Raw genomic sequence first — 19,210 nt, 5'->3', positions numbered from 1 at the left:
AAACATTTAAGAGTGATGTAATTATTTCAAAATGTCAGTATTTACAATATGCCAGAAATTATATCCTTTTAAATTATTTTAATGTGTGATGAAAGATATTAGATATTAACTTACAATGTGTGAAGGGATAGTTTTTCAAAAGGTATGCAAGCAAAAATTTGAAGACCACTGCTGTAGGACATTATTTGGTTGTATGCGTTTTTTGGTTTGTTTCCGGGTTTTGTGGGGTATGCCTGGGTTTTAGAGTGAGATATGGGTTCCAATCCCAGACTCACCATGAAGGTGCAGAGGGAAGAAAGGGAGAAGGAAGACTAGCCTTGGCTCTGAGCAGTGTGACAAGCCCTGGGGAGCCAGGTACGTGGCAGTCGCAGGAGGGGGCCTCTGGGAATCCCGGTGAGCAGCTGGAGACTGGGGTGGCTTTGAGACAAGAACCCATTCCTTGGGTCCTGCCATCATCCCCAAATTACCCCAGCACCCAGACCCTTACCTGCAAGAATGAAGATGTGTACCACATACAGGAACTTGTATAGCCTGGAAGGGAAGCAGAGCTGAGTGTGAGGCTGGGGCCTCGTGCCCTCACCAGTGGGTGCTGGTTTTCCTCCCCAGTCCAAGCCCCAGGACCTATTCCACCAGCACTCGTCCAATCAATACTTGTGGATGAATGAATCCATCAGCTGTAACAGGGCTCAGCCTGGGCTCCCTGCTGACTGGCCGGCATGACTCTGTGCCTCTGCCTACTGCTGAGAAAGCCAGACTTGGCGCCTGGAACCCACAAGGACCCCCTGACCCACTCCCTTCTCCTTTCCTTCTTTACTTGTTTACACAGGTCCATCTTGCCTCTCCAGCCAGAAGGCAGGGACTTAGCCTTGGCTGGACATTCATAGTTGTTCATTCAAGTGCTGGATTAGCTCTTCCCCCCAAAGCCCTCCCTACTCTGGACTGACAGATCCCACAACCTGGATTAGAAATAATATCTCATTGTCCATCCTCCTCTTCTAGGACCCCTCCCTTGGGACAAACAGAGCATCTTTTTTTTTTTTTTTTTGGCTGTGCTGTGCTGCATGCAGGATGGTTCCTCGACCCAGGCCTCCACAGTGAGAGCACCAAATCCTAACCACTAGACCACCAGGGAGCTCCCTCAAACAGAGCATCTTGGCACTGCCAGGATGATGGCTCCCTGCCTACACACACACACACACACACACACACAAAGGCATGTCCCACCTGTCAGTACCAGGCCCTCCACTCTGACCCTGAGTCCCAGAGACACTATAACAGTCAGGGAAAAGGGAATATAGAACCCTATTTTCCCGTCCTTGTGGCACCAAGTGAAGGGTCCCCTTTCCTGGTCTTTTGGGGCATGGTAACAGGGCCCACCTAAACTTTACCTCTCTCTCTGGCAGCACAGACCAAACACCATTTTCAGTCTAAGAAGAAAAGATGGCAACAGTCAATGCATCACATAGACCCAGGGTCCTGGTGTTCCTTTACTCCGTGGCTTGCAGGGATTGCAATGGGCTAGAGGCAGTTGGGGGGATGGCAGGACCTCCACAAGCAGGGTTCATCCAGGGGAGAGCCTGCTGGTCACAGCTGGAGGCTAAACTCAGGATGGAGTGGGCTAGCACTAGGAGCTTGGAAAATGCTCAGGAATTTCTCCCGAGACCGCAGAGCCCCAAACAAAAGCTGGTTTCAATGTCCTCAGAGCTGGAAAGGTAGGTCCCAGGGAATCAGGATGGGAAAAGCGGGGTTGGCAGAGGATTAGGAAAAAGGTATAGCTCTATTAAACATTCGTGTAAAATGACCCCAGGTGTAGGTGGCTAATTATAATAGTAAATAAAAATGATTAAAAACTACCAACAGTTTAAAGTATTTTCTGTGTTACGCGGCATTTTTGGAATAATCTTGGGAGTACTGGGGGAGATTCCGTAGCCTCCTCAGAAATTCCCTGTCTAGAATCCCACCTTCAGTGTCAAATTGCATATAAACTGACACCGTGGTACAGTCTCCAGGGTGAGGTGGACCTCAGTGTGGCCTGGTGAGCCTCTGTTTCCCAAGTGGGTTCCCCATTCTCCACAGGGACTATTTCTGAATCTCTCTTTAAACCTCCAGCCCCTCCTCTGCCTTCCTCACTTTCACCAGGGAACACAGGCACTATCCGATGGGTGTTCCCTCGACTTTCTGCCGCCAACTCACCCATTCTCTGCTTCTCACAGGTCACTTCCTCTTCAGGGGAGGAGGCTGCGCCCCCCTCTCTGGGGCTAGCCCCCTCGTGTACTCCATTCATCTGGGCTTCTCATGACCTGGGTGTTTGGGGGTCCCCTCTCTCACTTGTATATTCATCCTTTCCTTTTCTGGCTCCTTCCCATCAGTATTTAAACATATCACTCATCTCTTCCACTAAAAAAAGAAAGGCCTTCCCCCTTGAACCCATATCCCTTCTCCAGATACCGTCCTTATTGTCCCCTACCCTTCACACCAGGCGCCTTGAGAGAGCCGACTGCAGTACGTGTCTTCACCCCCTTCACCTCTCCCTCACTCCACAGCCCACTTCAATCTGTTTCTGTCCCCATCAACCTCTGAAGCCTGTCTCACCAAGGTCACCAATATGCTCCTAGTCACCAAATCCAGTGGGCCTTTTTCGGGCCTCAGCTCACTTCACCTCTCTGCAGGGAACTACAGCACCTCTCTTCATACTGAATTACCTTCTCTGAGGATACTGCTAGCAGTATACTCAATAGTAAGCTTTTTAGTTATTTATAACTTGGTGTGAGCAAAGTTATCAAGCTTTTTCTGAGGGAAGATTTGGAGGAGAGAAAATGAGTCCTGAGTGAGAGAAGAAGAGGGGGAAAGGGGGAACGTCAAGTAGAAAGGGATGCAGGAAAGGCAGGCTAGTAGTCGTAAAGACAATTTTCACCTGCTTGGGTGGTTTATTGAGGGCAACCTTTTGAAACTGCTTACCAAATCTACCGATCCTAATGACGTTAGTGATTTGCAGAGTATCCTTTGACCATATCAGTGTACAGGCAACCTATTCACCTCCCCTCAGGCTCCAGGACCGAGACTGAGAAGGGCACTGGAGCTCTGGCAGTCCAGTGCACAGCCCCTCCCTTTCACAGGAGAGCACTGTCTGTGTGTGACATCATGTCTTAGGGGGCTTTATGACAGGACAACCTCTCCAACCTTGGCCAGAGTAGCTTGTCATTGCCTCAGGGTGGCTTTAAATCCCAACCAGTCAGAGAAAGCACCTTTGTAGGTATCTCTTTTGTTCCATTCAATGCCATCAATGCTGCTTGAGCACCTGCAATGTGCCAAGCTCTATGCAAAGTCCTGTAGGGACACAAAGACACAAAGGTGTATAAGACTCAGTCTTGTCACATAACACAATAATCTTGTTTTTAAAATGAAAAACAAGAACACAGCCTGACCATTTCTAAGTGTAATCCATTTATTCTGCCAGTGTCTGCTGAGCTTTCATTCTGGTCCAGGAAAAATGCTGAGGGGATAGAAAGGTAAACAGGACACACAGACTGCCCTCGAGGTGCTTGAAGAAGTCAAATAGACATCTTCTGATTCAAGACAATAGCTTTTATACCCTCCCCCAAATTACTATAAATGTAACTAAATAATAATTACAAAACTATGGTGGTTAAAACTGAAGAATGCCTTAGTTTCACATACACATGAAATATTTATTCCCTGGCGGTCTAGTGGTTAGAACTCTGTGCTCACTGCCGAGGGCCTGGGTTCAATCCCTGGTCAGGGAACTAAGATCCCACAGGATTTGCGGTGCAGCTAAAATATATATATATGTGTGTGTGTGTGTGTGTGTGTGTGTGTGTGTGTGTGTGTATATATACATATATATATATATGTATATATATGAAATAAAAAATCAAAAGGAAAGTTAGAAAGCATTTTGAACTGAAAGAAAAGAAAAAATATCAAAATTTGTGGGATGCAGCTAAAGCAGTACATAGAGGGAAATTTATAGCACTAAAACACCTATATTAGAAAATAAGAAATGTCTCTAGAAAACAAGCTTACGGTTACCAAAGGGGAAAGAGGGTGGGGGAGGGATAAGTTAGGAGTTTGGGGTTAGCAGATACAAACCACTATATATAAAATAGATAAACATGGGACTTCCCTGGCAGTCCAGTGGTTAAGGCTCTGCACTTTCACTGCAGGGGGTGTGGGTTTCACTGCAGGGGGCGTGGGGGCATCAGGGAACTAAGATCCTGCATGCCACGTGGCACAGCCAAAAAGTAAAAAAAATAAAAATAATAAAAAACAAGGTCCTACTGTATAGCACTGGGAACTATAATTCAACATCCTGTAATAAACTGTAATGGAAAAGAATATAAAAAAGAATATGTATAACTGAATCACTCTGCTCTACACTGGAAACTAACACAACATTGTAAATCAACTATACTTCAATAAATAATTAAAAAAGAAAATAAGAAACGTCTCAAATCAATGACCTCAGTTTCTACTTTAAGAAACTAGAAATGGGACTTCCCTGGTGGCACAGTGGTTAAGAATCTGCCTGCCAATGCAGGGGACATGGGTTCGAGCCCTGGTCCGGGAAGATCCCACATGCTGCGGAGCAACTAAGCCCGTGTGCCACAACTACTGAGCCTGTGTTCTAGAGCTCATGAGCCACAACTACTGAGCCCATGTGCCACAACTACTGAAGCTCGTGCACCTAGAGCCCATGCTCCGCAACAAGAGAAGCCACCGCAATGAGAAGCCCGCGCACTGCAATGAAGAGTAGCCCCCGCTCACCGCAACTAGAGAAAGCCCTCGCGCAGCAACAAAGACCCAATGCAGCCAAAAATAAATAAATAAAAATAAATTTATATAAAAAAAAGAAACTAGAAATGGAAGAGCAAATAAAAGCCAACGTAAGCACAGGAAATTTTAAAAATCAGAGTGAAAAGAAATGAAATAGAAAACAGACAAAGAAAAGAAAAAAGTCAATAAAACCAAAAGCTCAACAAAGTGTACAATCCTCTAGATAGAATAGATCAGGAAAAAATGAATAAGATGCAAATTATCAATATCAAGAATGATAAAGGTGACTGATGCAGAGTCTATAGATACTAAAATAAGGGAACATTATGAACAATGCTATGAGGATAAGTTTGACAACGTAGATGACATGGACAAAATCTTTAAAAGACACAAAGTACCAAAGCTCATGCAAGAAGAAATATATAACCTGAATAACTCTATATCTATTAAAGACATTGAATTTATTTAACTTTCCCACAAAGAAAACTTCAGATCCACATGGCTTTACTAGTAAATTCTACCAAACTTCTGAGGAAGAAATAATACCAGTTCTACACAAACTCTTCCAGAAAAAAAGGAGGAACTACTTCCCATCTTGCTTCATGAGGGCAGCATTATCTGATGTCAAAACCAGACAAAGATGACATGAGAAAACTACAAAACAACATCCCTCATAAACATTGATGCAAATATTATTTACAAAATCTTAGCAAATTGAAACCAACAACATATAAAAAGATAATACATCATTACCAAAAGAGTTTACCCTCGGGAATGCAAGGTTGATTCAACATTGAAAAACCAATCACTATAATTCACCATATTAATAGACTAAAAAACAAAAATCGTATGATTATCTCAACAGATGCATAAAAAACATTTGACAAAATCAACATCTGTTCCTGAAAAAAATCTTCCAGCAAACTAGGAGTAGTTGGAACATCCTCAACCTGATGAAGGACATCTATGAAAAACTTAGAGCGAACAATATACCCGATGGTAAAATACTGAAGGTTTTCCCCTTAAATTCAGGAATAAGGCAAGGATGTTTGCCCTCATTGCTTCTATACAACATTGTACTGGAAGTTTTAGACAGTGAACTAAGTTGAGAAATAGAAGTAATTATCCCTACACCATCGGTAAACCTACCACACTCCTGAATGGGGCAATGATGTCAAAGAAAAAGCATAACATCAGACTTCCCTTACCATGCCTCATCTAGTCCAGTAATCAACCTAAAATCTGATTTATTATCACTTGTTGATTTTTTTTCCTGAAGTCAAATTGTATACTTTTAGTAACAGATTTCTAGAGTCAGAACCTCATGACTGCGATGATTCAGCCCTTTACATGTACAACTTACAAAACTACTTGTGTTAACATTCTCTCATCAATTTATGCTGCAAATTGCAAATGAGACAAAAACCTCTCACTTGCATCTATATCATAATTTTGCTCATTGATTATACTACTGTTTTTCAAATTTGATACAATCAGCCATTAAATGATGATCACTTCTTTCAATGAACTACAAAGATTAAAATTAAAAAATAAAAGAGAGAAGTAAAAGGTAACCAGATTGGAAAGGAAGAAATAAAACTGCCTTTATTTTGCAGACAACATAATTGTGTATAAAATCCTGTGGGATCATCCAAAAAGCTACCAGAGTTTAGCAAAGTGAAGGATATAAGATCAATATATAAAAATCAATTGTATTTGTTGTGAACCTAAAACTGCTCTTTAAAAAATGTATTAAAAGTCAATTGTTCATAGCACTGAACAACTGGGAATTGAAATTTTTAAAATACCATTTATTATAGCATCAAAAATATGAAATACTCTGACAAAAAATATGTGGAAGATCTGTACACTAAAAACTACAAAACATTATTGAAAGAAATTAAAGACCTAAATAAATGAAGAGATAAACCAAGGTCGTGAATCAGAAGATTCAAAATTATTAAAATGTGAATTCCACACTCAAACTGATCTATAGATTCAGTGTAATCTCAATAAAATTTTCAGCAAACTTTTTTGGTTGTTGAAATTGATATGCTGTTCCTAAAGTCCATATGGAAGTGCCAACGACCTAGAATTCTGAAAAAGTAAAGTTGGACAGTAATCAAGACAGTATGAGATTGCTGATGTCAAGATAGATGGAACAGAATAGAGTCTAGGTATAGACACATATATTGTCAGTTGATTTTAGACAAAGGTGCAAATGCAATTCCTTGAAGTGAAGGAAGTCTTGACCCTTAAATCATATAATTTTAAATTGACTTAATGAGGCAAAAGTAACACAAAGGTTTCCATATGTATACATATCCTGGTTAAGATTTTTGAATGTAAAGAACAAGAAGACATTAAGGCAGGAAAAAAAAAAAGGTTACCTAAAAAGAATAAAGAATCAGAAATCAGAATGGCATAAGAATTACCACATGAAATACTAAATGTTAAAGGACAGTGTAGTCATGTTCTACAGTTTTGAGGAAAAATGATTGTGACTCAAGAATTCTATGCTGAGCCAAGTCAGCTTTCTGGGTCAAGACAACAGAAAGGTTCTCAGGAGCCACTAAGGCCAGACCTCAGACTGCCATCTGTGTACGGTGCCTCTCTCCCCTACCTCAAACAACAGAGGTAAAAGAAAGTAGATCTTTAAATAAATCCATAATAGTGCTGGAAAGCAAAATGTGGTACCCTGTTGAACCAGGAGCCATAAGGAATCTCTCAGAAATGGAAGGCAGGCAGGATGAGGTTGACAGAGGAAACCAAAGAACAAAATATAGGCAGGAGAACATCACTGTGAGAGGCAGAGTGTCGCTGGGAGTCTCTGTCCATCAGAGTGACAGATCTGGGGAGCAGGAGAGAAACTTATTGGGATGATTGGTTTGGGGATTCATGTGAAGCAAAAAGATGACTGACTTCCTCTCTTTCCCCACCTGTGGCAAGCAGACAAAAATAGATGCATCAACCACCAGGTGAGAGCAATGATTGTGAGGCCCCTTGCTGGATGACTGGTAACACCCAGCAGGAATGGGGACCCCCAGTATCCCAAAGTCTAACCACAAGTGTACCCTTCCTAGCAATGTCTTATCCTGACTCCATAGAGACTAATGCCACTTCACAGTAAATAAAACCATTCAAGGAGAATCCATCAGAGAATCTCAAAGACAGACTTGAGCACTTAGCCAGAACTTGCCAAATATTTGGAGAAAACCAACAGTAGAAAAGAGAGGCACAACACTATACAAACAAAAAAAACCTAATGACTAAGGAAAAGAGTTAATAGAGAAAATCAAAAGAGACTTTAAAGTAAATATTAAAATCCTCAAAAAGATAAGAGAGGATATGGCACCCATAAAAGTGAATTGTCTATTAGGGAAAAGAAACAGCTACAGTGGAAATAAAAATAGAGCTGGTGAAATATCGGCTTCCCACTAAGGCTTTTCAAAGACTTAAAAGTTTCAGCCGTGAGGGAGTAGCTGGTATTGGATTTACCTTCCCACAATAAACAAACACTTTGGCCTGGCCAAAGTGAAGATTTTGGTGTATACTCCAGGCATTCAGTTAAGACTCCAGAAAAGCATCACCCTAGGAATAAGGACTACATCTACAAGTATGGGCAAAACTAAAATACTTCCAATCAACTGAAACCTAAATTCAAGCCTCAAAGCCTGCCAAAACAAAACTTGATGTTCCTTTTTTATTTTTTTGTGGTTTTTAAAAAACGTTTATTTTATGTTGGAGTATAGTTGACTTACAATGTTGTGTTAGTTTCAGGTGTACAGCAAAGTGATTCAGTTATACATATACATGTATCTATTCTTTTTCTTGATATTCCTTTAGAGAAAAATTAACATAATCTACAACATATCCATGATGTCCAGCTAACAATAAAAGTTACTAAACTTTGGGACTTCCCTGGTGGCACAGTGGTTAAGACTCCACGCTCTTAATGCAGAGGGCCTGGGTTCAATCCCTGGTCAGGGAACTAGATCCCACACGCATGCCACAACTAAGAAGCCCATGTGCTGCAACTAAGGAGCTGATGAGCCACAACTAAGGAGCCAGCAAGCCGCAACTAAGACCCAGTGCAACCAAATAAATAAATATTTTTGTTAAAAGTCACTAAACTTATAAAGAAGCAGGAAAAATTAACTGATAATTAAGAGATAAACAGTCAAAGAAGTTGACCCAGGGATAATCTAGATATTGGAGTTAGCAGATAGGGACTTTTAAAAATGGCTATGATTAGCATGTTAAAGAAAATAGACAAAAAGACAAAACAGATGAAGAGCTAGAGTAATTCAACAGAGAATTCAAATCAGTAAAAAATCAAATAGACGCTGTGGTAGGACAGCCTCTAAGATAGTCACTAATAACCTCCACTTCCTAGTATTCATTTGATTGTGGTCTGGATTTATTGAATAAATTTGGTAGAAGTGAAATGTCACTTCCAAAATAGGTTTACAAAAAAGACTGTGGCTTCCATCTTGAATACTGTACTCACTCTCACTCTCTGAACACTTGCTATGGGGGAAAACAGTTGCCTTATAATGAGGCAGCCCTGTGGAGAGCCCCAAGTGATGAGGGCCCAAGGCCTGCCAACAACCATGAAGTGGATACCACCTCACACTCTCTTCCCCAGCCCAGGTGAGCCCTCAATGATACCACAGTGCCAGCTGACTGACGACCACCTCATGAGGGACCTTGAGCCAGAGGCACACAACTAAGCCTCACCTGGATTCCTGGTCCATAGGAAACCATGAGATAATAAATGTTTGTTGTTTTAGCTGATAAGTTTTGAGGTAATTTGTTCATAGCAATAGATAACATAGACATTCTAGAACAAAATACAATATCTGACATTAAGAACTCACTGGACCGGGCTTCCCTGGTGGTGCAGTGGTTGAGAATCTGCCTGCCAATGCAGGAGACACGGGTTCGAGGCCTGGTTTGGGAAGATCCCACATGCCACGTAGCAACTAGGCCCGTGAGCCACAATTACTGAGCCTGCACGTCTGGAGTCTGTGCTCCGCAACAAGAGAGGCCGCGATAGTGAGAGGCCCGCGCACCGCAATGAAGAGTGACCCCCGCTTGCCGCAACTAGAGAAAGCCCTCGCACAGAAACGAAGACCCAACACAGCCATAAATAAATAAATAAATAAATATTTAAAACTCTTCTTCAAAAATGAAGGCAAAATAAAGACATTCCCAGATACACAACTGACTGAGTAAATTTGTTGCTAGCAGATGTCTTATAAGATATACTGAGGAAAGGAAGTCCTTCAGGAAAAGACACCAGAAAGTAACTCAAATCCACAGGAAAAATAAAGAGCATTGCAAATAATAAATATGTGGGTTAGCATAAAAGATTCCATTAAAAAAAAAAAAAAAAAAAAAAAGAACTCACTGGACCAAATGGGTTAACAGCAGACACAGCAGAAAATAGAATTAGTGTGGGGAACAGGTACAAGATGCTTTGTGAGTAACAAATGTTCTGTTCTCTGATCCCCATCCAAAGGTCTTGAGTTTCTCTTAGGGTCTGAATATACATACACATACTACGTGTAAAGCATTCTATGTTCCCTGTTAGGAAAACTCAGCAGTATAAAGATGTCATTTTTTTTTTTTAATTTTTTTGGGGGCCACCCCCACAGCTCGTGGGATCTTAGTTCCCCCACCAGGGATTGAACCCACACCCTCAGCAGTGAAAGTGCAGAGTCCTAACCACTGGACAGCCAGGGAATTCCCAAGATGTCATTTCTATATTCAATTATAATCCATATTCAATGCAATCTCAATCAAAATCCTGATGATATTATATTATTTTTTTGTTTAGCTTTTTTGTTTCCAGTTTTACTGAGAAATAACTGACATACATCACTGTAAAATTTTAACACATACAGCATGATGGTTTTATTTACATATATTGTGAAATAATTACCACAGCAGGTTCAGCTAACATCCATCTTCTCATATAGATACAATAAAAAGAAAAAAAATTTCTCCTTACGATGAGAACTCTTAGGATTTACTCTTCAGAACTTTCCTATGTATCATAGAGCAGTGTAAGCTATAGTCATGTTGTGTATTACATCCCTAGTACTCATTTATCTTAAAACTGGAAATTTGTACCTTTTGACCTCCTTTCTCTAATTCCCCCTCCCTCTACCCTCTGCCTCTGTGACTTTGGTTTTTTTGTTGTTGTTGTTTTCAGATTCCACATGTAAGTGAGATCATACAGTATTTTTCTTTCTCTGTATGACTTATTTCACTTAGCATAATGCCTTCAAGGTCCATCCACGCTGTTGCAAATGGTAGGATTTCCTGGTTTTTCATGTCTGAATAATATTCCATTGTATATTTAGACCACAACTTCTTTATCCATTCATCCATCAGTGGACACTTATGTTGCTTCCATGTCTTGTCTATTATAAATAATGCTGCTATGAACATGGGGATGCAGATATCTTTTCAAGTTGGTGTTTTCATCTCCTTTGGCTATATTCCCAGAAATGGAATAGCTGGATTATATGGTAATTCTAATTCTTAATTTTTTAAGGCGCCTCCATAGTGTGTTTCATAGTGGCTGTACCAATTTACAATCCCACCAACAGGGTTTCCTTTTCTCCACAACCATGCCATGATTTGTTATCTCTTGTTTTTTTGATGATGGCCATTCTAACAGGCATGAGGTGATATCTCATTGTGGTTTTAATTTGCATTTTCTCAATGACTAGTGATGTTGAGCATCTTTTCACGTACCTGTTGGCCTTTCATATATCTTCTTTGGAGAAATGTCTATTCAGGTCCTTCGCCCATTTTTTAATTGGGTTATTTGGTTTTTCTGTTCGTTTGTTTTGCTACTGAGTTCTTTACATACTTTGGATATTATAACTAAAATAAAGGAGAAACCTTGAGAGTAGCCAGAGAAAAACAAATCTAGGACCTATATGAGAAAAATCAATTTGAATGACAGCTAATTTCTCATTAGAGGCCATAGAGGCCAGAAGGAAGTGACACAATACCTTTCAAGTGTTGAAATGTCAATCCAGAATCCCATATCCATTGAAAATATCCTTCAGGAATGCTGGCGGAAATCAGGAAATTCTCAGATGAAGGAAAACCAAGAGAATTTGTCACCAACTGATAGGCTCAACTGACTTTTTTTTTTTGGAGGTAAAATTGGTATATTACATTTTATGAGTTTCAGTTGTACAACATTATAATCTGATATTTGTATAAACTACAAAGTGATCACCACCAAAAGTCTAGTTACCATCCATCACCATACAATTGACCCCCTTCACCCATTTCGCCTACCCTCCAGCTCCCTTCCACTCTGGTAATTACCAATCTGTTCTCTGTATCTATGAGTTTGTTTTTGTTTTATTTGCTCATTGTTTTTTGCTTGCTTTGTTTTGTTTTGTTTTTTAGCTTCTACATATGAGTGAAATCATATGGTATTTGTCTTTCTCAAGATCCATCCATGTTGTCACAAATGTCAAGATTTCCTTCTTTTTTCCTTTTCATTTTTTTCCTGTTCCATTGATCTGTCTGTCCGTTTTTTATGCCAATACCATACTGTTTTGATTATTGTAGCTTTTAACTGAATTTTGATAAGGGTGCAAAAACAATTCAATGGAGGAAAGCTGGCTTTTCAACAAATGGTTCTGGAGTAATCGGACATCCATAGGCAAAAACAAAACAAAACAAAACCCCTCAATCTAAATCTAACAGCTTATATGAAAATTAACTCAAAATGGGCCATGTACTTAAATGTAAAACATAAAACTCTTAGGAAAACAATCATAGAAAACCTTCTGGACCTAGGGCTAGGGTTCTTAAATTTGACACCAAAAGCACAGTCCACAAAAGGAAAAAAAATTATAAATTGGCTTTCATCAAAATTAAACGCTCCTGCTCTGTGAAAGACCCTGCAGAAAAGATGAAAAATCAAGCTACAGAGTGGTAGAAAATGTTTGCAAACCACGTATCTGACAAAGAACTAGCACCTAGAACATATAAAGAACTCTCAAAACTCAACAGGTAAACAATTTAATTAGAATATGGGCAAAAGACATGAAAAGCCATTTCACTAGAGAAAATATAAGATGGGAAATAAGCACGTGAAAGGATGTTCAACATCACTAGCCATAAGGGAAATGCAAATTAAAACAATAATGAGCTATTCCTATACATCTATCAAATGGCTAAAATTTAAAAGTTGCTTCACCAAAAGCAGAACAGGAACTGGGTCACTCATATATTGCTAATCGGAATGCAAAATGGTACAGCTGCTCTGGAAAACAATTTAAGAGTTTCTTACACAACTAAATATGCAACAAACACATAACCCAGCAATTGCACTCCTGGGCATTTATACTAGAGAAATGAAGACCTGTGTTAACACAAAAGCTGTACACAAATACGTACAGTTTTACTTATAATAGCCCCAAACTGGAAACAACCCAGATGTCCTTTAAGGGGTGAATGGTTAAACTGTGGTAAATCCATACCACGGAATACTACTCAGAAATAAGAAGGAATAAACCACTGATACATATATCAACCTGGATGAATCTCAAGAGAATTATGCTGAGTGAAAAAAAAAAAGCCCATCCAAAAGGTTGCATACTGTATGATTTCATTTATAAAACATTCTTCAAATAAGAAAATTATAAAAATGGAGTCCCCTTATTAGGGAGGGACTAAGGAAGGAAGAGGATGACATGAGGGATCCTTGTGGTGATGGAAATGTTCTGTACCTTGATTATAACAATGTCAGTATCCTTGTTGTGATATAATACTATTGTTTTATAATATGTTACCATTGGGAAAAACTGGGTAAAGGGTACATCTGACTTTTCTGTGTTGTTTCTTATACATATGAATCTATAATTATCTTAAAAGTTTAATTTAAAATGTGTAGTATAATACAGGGAAAATTATAAAAGCTGCTTTCCCTTCCCTATAGGGGCCAGAAAGAAAAGGCTGAGTATAAGGCGTGTGGCTGTGTATCTTGGCCCTGATGGATCAATTCCTGATACCTCCCCCTTGCTTTTGCTTCCATCTTGGGACCCCATGATCCCATATACCACTGGAACCCAAAAGACCCTCTGCTCAAATCTCTGACTCTAAGGTGGTGGTCTCAGGAAGAAGGATGCAACCATTTTAGATAGAAGAGCTTTAAATCAAGGCCAAAAGTGGGGTGAGAGGAGGGATGGAGTAGAAGAACAACACCGAACCCACGTAAAAAATTCTGGGAGCTGGGACTTCCCTGGCACTCCAGTGGTTAAGACTTTGCCTTCCAGTGCAGGGGGTGTGGGTTCGATCCCTATTCAGGGAGCTAAGATGCCACATAGCTCGAGGCCAAAAAACCAAAACATAAAACAGAAGTAATATTGTAACAAATTCAATAAAGACTTTAAAATGGTCCACGTCAAAAAAATCTTAAAAAAAAAAACTTCTGGGATCTAGTTCTCACTCCACTACCAACAGCACAAGTATCTTAAATGCTGAGGTCTTCAATTCAACCCAATTTAACATTCACTGGGCATCAACGACAGTGGCGAGAGGTGGCTAGGGGTAGTGGTTAGTCCTTAACCTATATGTACGTCAATGTCCCCTACCAAAAACAAGTAATATTCTTTTCTACAGAAAATTGACATTTAAAAAAAAATCTTGGGTTAAATGTGCATAAAATCACCTTTAGAAATCTCTATTTGTATTAATCCATAACATATAATGTAAGTAAAAAACGGGGGCTTAAGATGCAAACACAGCATCTAGGCAATCCCCTGGGTGTATTCCAACCCTCCCACCTCAACAAGACTACCACCCTCCACTGGTTCTTGGTCACTAGGATCTACTCTGTAAACGTGTTGTAGGGATTGAGGCTAAAGAAAGTTAATGGGATTCTCATAATCTGATTAGTAGGCAAAGAAAACTGACATTCATCAAACATCTGTGTGAACCAGACACTCTTCCAGGCGCTTCATAGTATATACATTATCTCATTTAATCCTCTCAACCCTGCGTGGTAGCCATTGTTATGCCCGTTTTACAGATGCGGAAACCAACGTTCATGGAGGAAAGATAAAATGCAGCTTGTAACTGGTATCAGGGACTGACAAATTCTTTTCACTATATGCTACATCGCCTCTAATTTTATAGAGGATATTTATTTTCTGTACTGTGCTGTCCCGTCCAATTTTCTAAAATCATTGTGGTTTTTTTTTTTAATTAATTTATTTCTGTATTTTTGGCTGTGTTGGGTCTTCCTTTCTGTGCGAGGGCTTTCTCTAGTTGCGGCAAGCGGGGGCCACTCTTCATCGCGGTGCGTGGGCCTCTCACTATCGCGGCCTCTCTTGTTGCAGAGCACAGGCTCCAGACGCGCAGACTCAGTAGTTGTGGCTCACGGGCCTAGTTGCTCCGTGGCATGTGGGATCTTCCCAGACCAGAGCTCGAACCCGTGTCCCCTGCATTGGCAGGCACATTCTCAACCACTGCGCCACCTGGGAAGCCCAAATCATTGTTTTTAATAAGGACAAATAGGGTTTTTTCCTTTCTTAAGGTGATGAAAGGAAGAAGGCATTATTAAAATACACTGGACTTTACACATTTGAAAAATCATCAGACTTTTTTTTTTTTTGGCTGCGCTGTGTGGCACGTGAGATCTTAGTTCCCTGACCAGGGATCGAACCCGCGCCCCCTGCATTGGAAGTGCGGAGTCTTAACCACTGGACCGCCAGGGAAGTCCTGAGACCATTTTTTTTCCAACAGCTTTATTAAGATACAATTTTCATACCATAAAATTCATTCTTCACCCATTTTAAGTGTACAATTCAATAAATTTTAGTATATTTACAAAGTTGTACCCTATCACCATGAACTAACTTTAGGGCATTTCCATCAGCCTAAACAGAAACCTTATGCTACATTTACTCCTCATTTCTACTCAGCTCACTAATCTACTTTCTGTCTCTATAGATCTGCCTTTCCTGAACCCTTCATACAAATGGTATCATACTGTATTGTTTTGTGTCTATCTTCTTTCACTGAGCATAATGTTTTCAAGGTTCATCCTGGCTGAAGAGTTTTCTATTGTATGGATGTACCATGCTTTGTTTATCCACTTAAAAAAATTTTTTGTTGGTATATCCAGTTGATAGACTTTGGGGTTGTTTCTACTTTTTAGCTATTGTGACTAATGCTGCTATAACAATTCACATACAAGTCTTTGTGTGGACAAACGTTTTCATTTCTCCTGGGTAGATACTAGGATTGGAATTGCTGGATCATATAGTAAGTCTATGTCTACCTGTTTAAGAAACTGCCAGACTGTTTTCCAAAGTAGCTGTACCATTTTACATTCCCATCAGCAACGTACGAGGGTTCCAATTTCTCCATGTCCCCACCAACACTGACTGTTGTCTGTGTTTTCTATTTTAGGCATTCTAGTGGGTGAGAAATGGTATCTTAATGGTTTTGATTTGCATTTACCTAATGAATGTTGAGTGTCTTTTCATGTATTATTGGTCATTTGTATCACTTCTTGAGAAAAACAGCTATTCAAAGCCTTTGCCCATTTAAAAAAAAAAAAGGCTATTTTTTAAGAGCAGTTTTAAGTTCACAGAAAAATTGAGTGCAAAGTACAGAGAGTTTCCATATACCCCTTGCCCTGCCCACCCTCCAGCCTCCCCCACTACCAACATCCCCCATCAGAGTGCTATATTTGTTGCAATGGAAGAACCTAGATTGACACATCATTGCCATCCAAAGTCCATAGTTTACATTCGGGTTCACTCTGTGGGTACGGACAAATATATAATGACATGTATTCACCATTATAGCATCATTCAGAATGGTTTCTGACCTAAAAACCCTGTGTTAGGCTTCCCTGGTGGCGCAGTGGTTGAGAATCTGCCTGCCAATGCAGGGGACACGGGTTCGAGCTCTGGTCTGGGAAGATCCCACATGCCGCGGAGCAACTAGGCCCGTGAGCCACAACTACTGAGCCTGCGCGTCTGGAGCCTGTGCTCCGCAACAAGAGAGGCCGTGATAGTGAGAGGCCCGCGCACCGCGATGAAGAGTGGCCCCCGCTTGCCACAACTAGAGAAAAAAAACCCTCGCACAGAAACGAAGACCCAACACAGCCAAAAATAAATAAATAAATAAATAAATTTTAAATTTAAAAAAAACCCTCTGTGTTGTACCTATTCATCCCTCTTTCTACCCTAGTCCCTGACAACCAATGATCTTTTTATTGTCTCCATAGTTTTGCCTTTTCCCAGTATGTCATATAGCTAGAATCATACAGTATGTAGCCTTTTCAGATTGGCTTCTTTCACTTAGTAATATCCATTAAAGTTTCCTCCATGTCTTTTCATGACTCATTTCTTTCTAATGCTCCAGAATATTCCATTGTCTGAATGTACGACAGTTTATTTGTTCACCTCCTGAAGGCCTTCTTTGTGGCTTCCAAGTTTTGACAATCATGAATAAAACTGTTATAAACATCCATGCGCAGGTTTTTGTGTGGACATAAGTTTTCAACTCATTTGGGTAAATACCAAGGTGTGTGATTACTGGATTATACGGTAAGAGTGTGCTGGGTTTTTTTGTTTGTTCGTTTTGGGTTTTTTTGGCTGCCCCTCACAGCATGTGGGATCTTAGCTCCCAGACCAGGGATCGAACCCAAGCCCGCTGTGGTGAAAGCACGGAGTTTTAACCACAGGACTGCCAGGGAAGTCCAGAGTATGCTAGTTTTGCAAGAAACTGCCAAACTGTCTTCCAAACTAGCTGTATTCTCACCAGTAATGAGAGTTCCTGCTGCTCCACATCCTCATCAGCATTTGGTGTTGTCAGCTTTGCTTATTTTTAAATTGGACTATTTTTTTTTGAGTTGTAAGTGTCTTTTATATATTCCAGATACAAATCCTTTATGGAATATACGATTTGCAAATATTTTCCCCCAGTTGTGAGTTGTATTAGAGACCTTTTTTTTTTCAATGAATAAGAATATTAAACACTAAACTCATGACAGTGGTTACTCCTAGAGGAGGCAGGAGCATGAACCAGGTTAGAATTACACAGGTAGGTATCAGAGGCAGAGCACAGGCTCTGGAGTCAGCTACCTGGGTCTCAACCCAGTATTGTCAAGTAACTTAGCCTCTGTATTTCAGTTTCCTCATCTATAAAATGGGTATAACAGCACTTATCTCACAGGTGTGTTTCGAGGCTTAAACAAGTTAATGTGCCTGGAGAATGTAAAACAGTGGTTACCAGGAGCATGGTACACATTACATAAATCTTAACTGTACTACAACTTCTTGAGGTGGGTACTGAAGTTCAAAAGTTCCCATTCTAATTCTACCATGCTTTATCACTTACATATGTTACATGCTTTTTTAACTTTTGGGGAAGGCTTTTATTCTTGGTTTCTATTTCTTTCCACTACCCCATCTCACAGTTACCACATTTTTATATTTCAAAAGTGCTTTCTTAACTAATATCTAGTAGATGCCTTTAACAGCAGGCTATAGATACATTGTCTCATTTTTTTTAACATCTTTATTGGAGTATAATTGCTTTACAATGGTGTGTTAGTTTCTGCTTTATAACCAAGTAAATCATCTATACATATACATATATCTCCATATCTCTTCCCTCTTGCATCTCCCTCCCGCCCTCCCTATCCCACCCCTCTAGGTGGTCACAATGTTACATGCTTTCTTTTCATGCATAATTCATTTAAATGTACAAATACATTTAAAAAAATAATACAGGGAAAACATCCAATTTTTTACCCTTTAAAATGGGTAAGACTGGGCTAGATGCAGGGCCATCCCCCATGCTGGCTGGGGTCCCAGAGCTAAGCTCAGCCCTGACCCCTGCTCCGTCCCCAAAACTCACAAAGTATCTATCAACTGCATTTTCAGAAATGACCAATGGACTCCAGGCAGGAGTCAGTTTGGGGCAGAACCTAAAATGGCAAGTGACCTAGGCTGCACCACCTCAGTTTCCTCACCTGTAAAATGGGGATGCTAACAGTACCTACCTGATCTATGAGATTAACGAAGACTAAGTAGAATATCCACGCATGGCCTGACATGCTGTTAGCTGTTATTTTTCCCTTTACCCTTCCAGGCTTCCCTTGATGTTCAGAGATATCCTCAGTAGAAAAATGCTGGGAAAGGGACTTCCCTGCTGGTCCAGTGCTTAAGACTCTGTGCTTCCACTGCAAGGGGCGCGGGTTCAATCCCTGGTGGGGGAACCAAGATCCCTCATGCCCTGCAGCAAGGCCAAAAAAGAAAAGAAAAGAAAAGAAAAGAAAAGAAAAGAAAAATGCCAGGAAAGAGAGAGGTACCCAGAATGGACGACCTAAGGTTCCTTCCAGCCCCAAAATTCT

General features: G+C 40.3%; 1 protein-coding gene across 1 annotated transcript in view; it reads right to left on the bottom strand.

Moving 5' to 3' along the window:
- LOC132373627 (uncharacterized) overlaps positions 1-19,210 on the bottom strand; it is a 39,592-nt gene that overhangs the window by 19,197 nt on the left and 1,185 nt on the right. The window contains exons 2-4 of the mRNA XM_059937092.1: positions 3,246-3,327; positions 1,389-1,427; positions 488-531 (exon numbers count right to left, since the gene is read on the bottom strand). Coding sequence (XP_059793075.1) covers positions 488-531; positions 1,389-1,427; positions 3,246-3,271 — 109 coding nt within the window. The 5' untranslated portion in view covers positions 3,272-3,327. The remainder of the gene's footprint in view (positions 1-487; positions 532-1,388; positions 1,428-3,245; positions 3,328-19,210) is intronic.

Source organism: Balaenoptera ricei, chromosome 10 (genome assembly GCF_028023285.1).
Source record: "Balaenoptera ricei isolate mBalRic1 chromosome 10, mBalRic1.hap2, whole genome shotgun sequence".
Classification (NCBI taxonomy): domain Eukaryota; kingdom Metazoa; phylum Chordata; class Mammalia; order Artiodactyla; family Balaenopteridae; genus Balaenoptera; species Balaenoptera ricei.
This window is presented reverse-complemented; position numbering and strand designations above follow the sequence as displayed.